This window comes from Sinocyclocheilus grahami, unplaced genomic scaffold (assembly GCF_001515645.1).
Source record: "Sinocyclocheilus grahami isolate Dianchi unplaced genomic scaffold, SAMN03320097.WGS_v1.1 scaffold1080.1, whole genome shotgun sequence".
Lineage (NCBI taxonomy): Eukaryota > Metazoa > Chordata > Actinopteri > Cypriniformes > Cyprinidae > Sinocyclocheilus > Sinocyclocheilus grahami.
In genome coordinates this window covers 107,444-117,381 of record NW_015506259.1, presented here as the reverse complement: position 1 = coordinate 117,381, position 9,938 = coordinate 107,444, and the positions used below count along the sequence as shown (strand labels likewise).

General features: G+C 33.3%; 1 protein-coding gene across 2 annotated transcripts in view; it reads right to left on the bottom strand.

Annotated features, from left to right (window-relative positions):
- Window positions 1-9,938, bottom strand: part of fech (ferrochelatase) — a 22,193-nt gene that overhangs the window by 2,882 nt on the left and 9,373 nt on the right. Inside the window, exons 7-11 of one of the 2 annotated variants that reach the window (XM_016251982.1) lie at window positions 9,251-9,349; window positions 8,093-8,200; window positions 6,831-6,995; window positions 2,978-3,037; window positions 576-759 (exon numbers count right to left, since the gene is read on the bottom strand). In XM_016251982.1, coding sequence (XP_016107468.1) covers window positions 625-759; window positions 2,978-3,037; window positions 6,831-6,995; window positions 8,093-8,200; window positions 9,251-9,349 — 567 coding nt within the window. In that variant the 3' untranslated portion in view covers window positions 576-624. Of the gene's footprint in view, window positions 1-83; window positions 760-2,977; window positions 3,038-6,830; window positions 6,996-8,092; window positions 8,201-9,250; window positions 9,350-9,938 lie in introns of those variants that run through there. The other variant, XM_016251981.1, reaches the window with a different exon arrangement.

The window sequence follows — 9,938 nt, the reverse complement described above, 5'->3', positions numbered from 1 at the left end:
GTATATATATTTGTGTATATATATATATATATATATATATATATATATATATATATATATATATATATATATATAAATAACATATGAATTGTGCACTACTCTGAACTGAAGTTCTTCTGAAGTCATGATACTTTAATGGTGCTTTTGTACGTTTCGAAGCTTTTCAACACAACATTTCCACAGAAGAAATAAAGTCATACAGGTTTGAAAGCACATGAATGAATGTGAACGATTTCTTTTAAGCCGATCTGATGCACAAATGCATGTGCACACAACTTTAGCACCATGTTTATTCGATTAATGTGTCATTTGTTCCACGCTGACTGTTTTTGCATTTTTTTAGGACTGCGTTTAGTTTTTTTAAGGGAAGACACAAGCGTTCTCAATCACGTGCAAGAAAAAATCTGGACGGAAAGACCAAGAGGGAAACTAAAAAGGTGAAGGGGATGCGGATGTTTTCGGATGTATAAGGTTGGAATGTAAGAAAAAACGCATTTGTTTTCAATGAGGGCGGCACTTATGACTCGTCTCAGTCTGAAATCACCCTCGTGCACTGGCTTTACCCTTAAGCTAACCTAGAGTCCAGCGCTGCCGTCGGGTACATGGCTGCTGAGAGGTCAGAGGTCAGGGTTTCTGGCTGGAGAAGAAGGCCTTGGTCTGAGCGCAGGTGGGGTTGACGCAGAGCGGACAGCGGAGGGTGAGCTGACGGGAACACGGCTTGTTGGACTTCAGATGGGACTGAACCAGATCCGCCAGCGCCTGAGAGAGAGACCTAGTGAGACCACTACATAGACAGCACCCTACACCATCAATGTGAAGGATGGTCAACAAGCTAGGACACAACATGATGCCCGCTTCCAAGATGCCCTGATTATTCAGAGGCATCATGATCATTTTTAATGTTTTTTAAAGGAGTTTCTTATGCTCAAGTCAAAATACAGGGAAAAATTTATATTGTGAAATATTATGATGTAAAATAAAGTTTTTCTATTTTAATATACATTAAAATGCAAGTTATTCCTGTGATGCAGCGCTGAATTTTCAGCATCATTACTCCAGTTTTCAGTGTCACATGATCTTCAGAAATCATTCTAATATGCTGATTTATTATCAGTGCTGCTTAATATTTTATTGGAACCTGTGATACTTTTTTTCAGGATTCTTTGATGAATAAAAAAAAAGTTAAAAAGAAGAGCATTTATTTAAAATAGAAATCTTTTCTAACAATATTGACATTTTGAAAGAAATTAAAACTTTTATTCAGCAAGGATGTGTTAAATTGATAAGAAGTGATAGCAAAGATTTATATTGTTAGAAAAGATTTAATTTTTGAATAAATTCTGTACTTTAAAACTTTTTATTCATCAAAGAATCCTGAAGAAAGTATCACAGTTTCCAAAAAAATATTTGGCAGCACAACTGTTGATAATTCTAATAATAAATCAGCATATTAGAATAATTTCTGAAGGATCATGTGACACTGAAGACTGGAGTAATGATGCTGAAAATTCAGCTGTGCATCACAGAAATAAATTATATTTTAAAGGATATTAATATAGAAACCATTATTTTATATTGTAATAACATTTTGCAAGATTACAGTTTTTTTTTTTGTATTTTTAGCCTTGATGAGCAGAAGAGACTTCTTTAAAAAAAATTACAAGTCTTACTGATCCCAAACTTTTGAACATTACAGATTAGGACACTGTAACCCATACAGACTCGTCTGGCAGTCAAAGGTCACGATCTGTTGAAATGCATCGCTAGATTGCTCAGATCAACCACTTTTCAGCAACAGAGCTAGTGTGTGAGAGAGAGAGAGAGAGAGAGAGAGAGAGAGAGAGAGAGAGAGTGTGTGTGTGTGTGTGTTCTGTGCAGTCAGCTGAAGTCCTGATTGATTTCAGGGGTTTTAATAAACTCAGCGGGCCGTGGGTGAATTTCTCAGACACACACTGATGAGTTCAACACACAGCAGAAAACTAACCTCCGTTAACTCCACTACAAACCAACCAAAGACTAGTACTTTTTTCATTTTCTCTCACTAATTCTAAATTAAAGTGCCGTTTTTACAGAGAAATCATTAACATTCAAAACTAAGCTGATGATGAGGTAAATGCATTGCTATGATCTAGGAATGCACGATATTAGCGGCCGATAATGGCTTTAAATGTAAATATCGGCCTGACATGAAAAATGATGCCGATATGTCTTGCCGATAAGAGGAATACGTTAAATCGCATGTGCTCAGGGTGTGAGAGAGAGAGAGAGAGAGAGAGAGTGTGGTTCATTCTTGAAGCAAAGTTTTGCCTGAATGGTGATTGGATTCACTGTTTTGGATCGCTGCATTTAAACTGAGAAAGCACGTACAGAATGCGTTCGGTGATGATAGAGTCAACAGTAATAGCACGTGCAGCGGCACCCTCCCCAGGGTCCTAAAGCCCGCTCAGTAAGGAGTTTTAATTCCATAGTGGCCACTGTTGGCCTACTTCTAATAAAATGAAAGCAAAATACACAAATAATATTTAGACTGTGTTTCTGATTAATTAAAGCAGTAATTGATGCCATAAAATCATGAGTATGTTTTGATTTAAAGGTCAGAAGCTATAGCTTACATGAACAACAACAAAAAATCATATATACTGATTTGTATATATGTGTAATATGTTAAATTTTTAAAACAAATTATGAGCTTTAAAAAGATTTTCAGAATTTTTACAACTCTTTTGCTTTAGACCATTTACAAATGTTAAATCATAAAATAAATTATGGTTACCACTGCATCTTTCTGAAAAAAAAATGCAGTGTTTAATTTAAAGTTATTTTCAAATCTTCAACAAATAAGTTCTTGTTAAAAATCAATATATATCGGTATCGGCATTGGCTATCGGCCAAAATGTGTTGAAAATTATCGGCATATCGGATATCGGCAAAAATCCGATATCGTGCATCCCTACTATGATCATGCCTTCGCTCTTACCCTGAAGAACAGTGGATTTCCGTTCAAAGATTCGGCTCGTCTGATGTTCTCCACGCCACACTGAAACACACAGTTCAGTCACATTACAGCACATCTGCAGAAGCACTATTACATCTGCTTTACTGACCACATACACACAAAACTACATTTTTTCATTAAAAAGAGTCTAATTGCATAATCAAGTATGTGTTGATCGCCAAAAACAATCTAGTTTTATGCTTTTGTGTTGCGTTCAGTGTTATTTTAGTATCACTGAGATGCTATTATAGTGTTTTTGAATATTTCTAATTAGATTTTATTTTTATATTTTGATTTCATTTTAATTTTAGCTAAAGTTTGTGTCATTTTGTTGAGTGTTTTTATTAGTTTTACTTTATTTAGTCTTGGTTATTTTAGTACTTCAACCTGAACTAAACAAAAAATGAGAAATTATGCCTTGGCACCTAGCTGAAGTAAAAAAAATTTTGACTTCTAAGAAACCTTGACTTAGAGAAAAATTCAAGATGGTTGATGAATGCAAGAAAATACAATTTTATATTTAATACAAAAAAAAATAAGAAAATGAATAAATAAAAAATAATTGAATAATTTTCGATTTTTAAATACATATTTTATTATAGATAGAGATAAAATAATAATTATATAAGATAAGATAAAACAAATTCATAATTTCATATATATTATAATATAGAATTACATATTATATAAACTGTGAAATTATGAATATTTCTATTATATAAAAAAATTACGTAATATTTTTGTACACACACATACTTTATTGACATATATATACATTATATATTATATATACATTTGAAATGTATACATCATCTGAAAGCTGAATAAATAAGCTTTCCATTGATGTATGGTTTGTTAGGATAGAACAATATTTGGCCGAGATACAACTATTTGAAAATCTGGAATCTGAGGGTGCAAAAAAATCGAAATATTGAGAAAATCATCTTTAAAGTTGTTCAAATGAAGTTCTTAGCAATGCATATTACTAATCAAAAATTAAGTTTTGATATATTTACGGTAGGAAATTTACAAAATATCTTCACGGAACATGATCTTTACTTCATATCCTAATGATTTTTGGCATGAAAGAGAAATGTATAATTTTGACCCATACAATGTATTGTTGGCTATTGCTACAAATATCCCCCAGCGACTTAACACTGCTTTTGTGCTCCAGGGTCACAAATTATATATGCATTTTTCAATAAAAAAAATTGTTAACATTTATTATTCTGCAAGTTATAAAATATTTTTTTAAGTTTTATTTATAGTTAGCCATACTAACCCTAGTAATGTTATTGCTCAAAATGTGCACTGAAGTACACTGACATTTTAATATGTTTTAGCTATTAACCAATAGCAGTTTCCCACATCTGCCGGAGGACCAGATCCAGAAGAACAGACAGGAGACCGGATCAGATCAGACCCCTGCTGCAGACGGGCGGCCCCGGGGCCACAGATCGATGGACAGGTGAGAGAAACCGGCAGAAGAGACTCACGCGAATGCTAGCCTCAGGGCAAACACACACACACCGCATGAGTCTGGGAAACACACTCACACTCTTCAGAAGCGAAGCACTGATCGATGAGTCTCAGATATGAGAGCAGAGGTCAAAGGTCAAAGATCGCTCAGCTCACGGTTAATAACAGACACTGCAGTGATGGGAAACAACTAACCTACAGTACACACTACAGTCTGCAGTACACCAGCACATCAGCTGCTGCGGGACAAAGCAGGACGTTTACTGATCTCTGTCATTTACTGAAGCAAACCGAGGCATTGATCAAACTTACTCTCCTCGTGTTGCCATATCGGATTAATTTCAGTGAATCAGTTCATTCAGTGACTCCTATTCATTTCCCAGCTCAAACAGCAATTCACAGATTCAATGAATCCTTGTGTGGCTTACCATTATTTGGTACCCTTAGTAAATATGATCAAATGACAATAAATCTGCATTGTTAATCCTTTTGATCTTTTTAAAAATGCACAAAAATCTAACCTTTCATTGGAGAATAAGAATTTAAAATGGGGGGGGGAAATATCATTATGAAATAAATGTTTTTCTCAAATACACATTCAATACTTTCTGAAACCTTTTTGAAAAAAGAAAGCTCCATGACGGTGCTTCTCCTCTTCAGTTCACCACACTCATTTTCTATAGGGTTCAGGTCAGAGGACTGGGTTGGCCATAGCAGAAGTGACCAATTTTTGTGTTGTTTTTAAGGTTTGTTTTTGGATTATTGTCCGGTTGGAAGATCCAAACATGGCCCATTATAAGATTTCTAACAGATCTGTTGGTATTTGATAGAATCAAAGATGCCATGTGTCTAAAAAAGATGTCCAGGACCTCCATCAGAAATATAGGCCCACAACATTAAAAATACAGCAGTATATTTCATTGTACTCATGAGGTACTTTTTATCCCTGTGTGCACCAAACCCATCTTGAGTGTTCGTTGCTAAAAAGCTAATTTTTTAGTTACATCTGACCATAGAAGCCAGTCCCGTTTGGCGTTCCAGTCGTGTCTGAACACAGAATATGCTGGAGATTGTTTTTGGATGAGAGCATTTTTTTTTCTTGATTTTTTTCTTGAAGCCCTCCCAAACAACATGCGGTGATGTAGGTGCTGTTTGATCATTTTTTAAAGGTTTTCTGACCCCGAAACTCAACCTTTTTCTGCAATTCTCCAGCTGTGGTCCTCGGAGAGAGTCTTTGGCCACTCAAACTCTCCTCCTCACCGTGCATTAGGACGATATAGACACATTTTCTGTTGACTGGAACTTCTTAATTATTGCCCTGATGGTGGAAATGGGAATTTTCACTGCTCTAGCTCTTTTCTTAAAGCCACTTCACTAATTTATGAAGCTCAATTATATTTTGCTGCACATCAGAAATATATTCTTTGGTTTTTCTCATTGTGATGGGTGATTGATTTGGACTTTGGCCTTTGTTTTCCCTTCTATTTATATTCCTGTGAAACAGGAAGCCATGGCTGGTGTGCTCAAAATTGTGAATATGAATATATTTCAGATATATTTTACTCATAAGAATTTCTAGGGGTGCCAATAATGGTGTCCAACGTGTATTTGAGAAAAACATTTATTTCATAATGATATTTCCCCCCCATTTTAAATTCTCATTCTCCAATGAAAGGTTAGATTTTTGTGATTTTTTTAAATAAAAGATCAAAAGGATTAAAAATGCTGATTTATTTTCACAGCCTCCTTTGATCATATTTACCAAGGGTGCCAACAATTCTGACCATGTGTGTAAATGCTGCTAGTCATCACAACTGTATATAAAATTTAATCGCTACCGTTTTAAATTTGTGTATTCTAGGTTATCTAGTTGTATTTGGTGTAAAACTACCTGTTCAACGTGTGTGTATGTATTATATATATATATATATATACACACACACATACATAATTCTTATTATTATTTTCTATTATTACAGTTTTTATAATTAAAGAATGATAAATTATATTATAATTATATAATTAATAAATAAATTATATAAATCTTTTTTTTTATTATGGGTTTGATCTTTAGGGAATGCATGAACAACAAATCGAATGAAATGTAAGTTGCTTTGGATAAAAGCGTCTGCCAAATGTAAACAATATTATTCTAAATATATTATAATAATGATATTATGTAATAAATATATACAATTATACAATACATTATGCGTGTATATATATATATATCTATATACAAAATTTTTAAAATATAGTTTAACTGTTGACCACTTTATATTAAGTCACTTGATTGAAGTGTTATGCAACAAGAATCTTAATTTAAAGTAGGTAAAGCAGCAAACTGACGCACCTCTTCCCCGAGGATCTGCGAGTACTCGATGTCGAGCTCGTGCAGTGTCTCGATGTGGTCGCTGGTGAAAGCGATGGGAACCAGCAGCAGGTTCTTCTTCCCGCGCTGACAGAGGCCCTTGATGACCTCATCAGTCTGCGGCCCCAGCCACGCCATCGGCCCCACCTACAGGAGCCCGGCAGGGACACAAATCACCTTCAGCGGAGCTCAGATCTGAGTGCAGTTACAGCACTCTGTTTACCAGCTGCTCTTCATGGTAATAAACACAATGCTTTCACAAAGTAAATGAAACCGTGTTTTTCCATTGTGAAAAATGTGTCCCTGGACCACAAAAGCAGTCTTAAGAGCCAATTTTTTGAAATTGAGATTTATACATAATCTGAAAACTGAATAAATGTGACCCTGGAGCACAAAAGCAGTCATAAGCAGCACAGGTATATTTGAAGCAATATCTAACAATACATTGTATGGGTCAAAATTATAGATTTTTCTTTTATGTCAAAAATCATTAGGATATTAAGTAAAGATCATGTTCCATGAAGATATTTTGTAAATTTCCTACCGTAAATATATCCAAACTTAATTTTTGATTAGTAATATGCATTGCTAAGAACTTCATTTGAACAACTTTAAAGATGATTTTCTCAATAATTAGATTTTTTTGCACCCTCAGATTCCAGATTTTCAAATAGTTGTATCTCGGCCAAATATTGTCCTATCCTAACAAAACATACATCAATGGAAAGCTATTTATTCAGCTGTATTGTATATATGTGTATTAAACTCAATTTTGAAAAATTGACACTTAAGACTGATATTGTGGTTTATTAATCTTTCCATTGATGTGTGGTTTGTTAGGATAGGACAATATTTGGTTGAGATACAACTACTTGAAAATCTAGAATCTGAGGGTGCAAAAAAATCTAATTATTGAGAAAATCATCTTTAAAGTTGTTCAAATGAAGTCCTTAGCCATGCATATTACTAATCAAAAGTTACATTTTGATATATTTACGGAAGGAAATTTACACAATATCTTCATGGAACATGATCTTTACTTAATATCCTAATGATTTTTAGCATAAAAGAAAAATCTAAAATTTTGACCCATTCTTTACTTAATATCCTAATGATTTTTAGCATAAACGAAAAATCTAAAATTTTGACCCATTCAATGTATTGTTGGCCATTGCTAAAAATATACCCCAGCGACTTAAGACTGCTTTTGTGCTCCAGGGTCACTAATTATTTCTGATCGTGACCTTTGACTGCCAGACGAGTCTGTACGGGTTACAGTGTCCTAATCGGTCCATCACCCTCTGAACCGTCGCGCCAACTTCCTGTGGGTACGGATCGCCCCGGTTCACCACCTAAACACACAGTTAAAGCCCAGGACGGGTTTGCTTATTACTTTTTATTCTAAACAATAAATAACACCCATAATGCATTCAGGTTCATCTTGACAGAGATTTTTTTTTGTAAGGGAACAAAACTTTGCAAATGCTTTAAGACCCTCAAAATACATCTTTTATTTTTTTCAGATTTTTTATGATTATATTTTAAGAGATATAACCCGGGGGATTTTGGACCAAGCTATGTATGGAGTACCGTTAGGTGTCAAAAATACTTTTGTAAAATTAGGTTAAGTTATATTAGTATCAAAAAACTTTTGTAAAATATATTTAGCCGTTTCCCCATATCTCACATACTTTTGGAGTGAATTTTGTTGATAATCATGAATATGTACGCCTGCTGATGAACCATTGCAGCATGAAAAATTTAACACTTTTTCATCTGAAAGTGAAAGTTGATGCAAGTAAAATGAATTTATTTACATTGAATACTTTTCAGAGTAATATTCATTTTGTTTTGTTAGAAATAAATATGTAGATTTCATAAATTTAGACTGTTTTTGAGCAATAATGAGTTTACATTAAATCTGGTCATTTAATACTGGTAATTCTCAGATTATTTGTTCTTATAAATTTCATACAATGATATATTCAAATAAGATTTCTCATTAATATTGAAAAAAATATATATTTATTTTGTATATAGTTTTTTTTGGTGTGGTTTATGTGTAATTTCTCAATTTTTTAATGAATCAAAAAGAGGGGAAATGCAGTAATAACATGGCAACATTCTAAACTTTTATATATTTTTTTCACATTCACTCATTAATGAGAAGTTGTTGATCAGATAAAATATGGTTTTAGTTTAAAATATAATTTATTATTTTTAAAACTTTTTTATTATTATTTAAAATATTGAAATATTATATTACTTAAAATATGAATTTATGAATGTTTTATAAAATAACAACTCCAAACATTTACCATGTGAAAATAATATACAGCTTTTGAATGCATTATGAGGGATAAACATATGCAGACGGTGATAAAACATGAGGTGAGACTCACAGACAGCGGCAGCGAGTGAGCCGAGAACAGAATCACCACGTCGTCTCTCTTCTCTGCAGGAAACTTCTCCAGCTCATTCACAACATGTTCAGCAAAACACTGAAAGACACGAGGGAAATCATCATGTGCCACTCAAACCTGATTTAATCGATGCTAGAGATGTGCTCAAGTAACGACGACTGCATGTAACACCAAACTAAAGAGGAGAACGTTTTAATTATGAATTAATAATAAATATGAAATATAATAAGGAAAATATCAATTAAAATGTCTTAAAATATAATTTTTAAGACATAATAAATTAAATATAACAAATTAAAAATAGGCTATTAATTAAAATCCAAAATGTATTTACAAACTCAATTGCAACATTATATGCAAATAAATAAAATAAAAAAACCTGACAAAATCAGCTTCACACTACAGTTACACAAGTGTTCAAAAGTTTAGGGACAGTATGATTTTTTTTTTTAAAGAAATTAATACTTTTATTCATCAAGGCTGCATTAAATTGATCAAAAGTGACAGTAAGGACATTTATAATTAGGGCTGGGTATCGGTCAAAAATTTTCGATACCGATACCTTGACTTCGATACTGGTTCCAGAACGATACTTTTTTGATACCAATTTTATTAAATCAATTAGTAGAGCATGTGTGTGTGTGTGTGTGTGTGTGTGTGTGTGTGT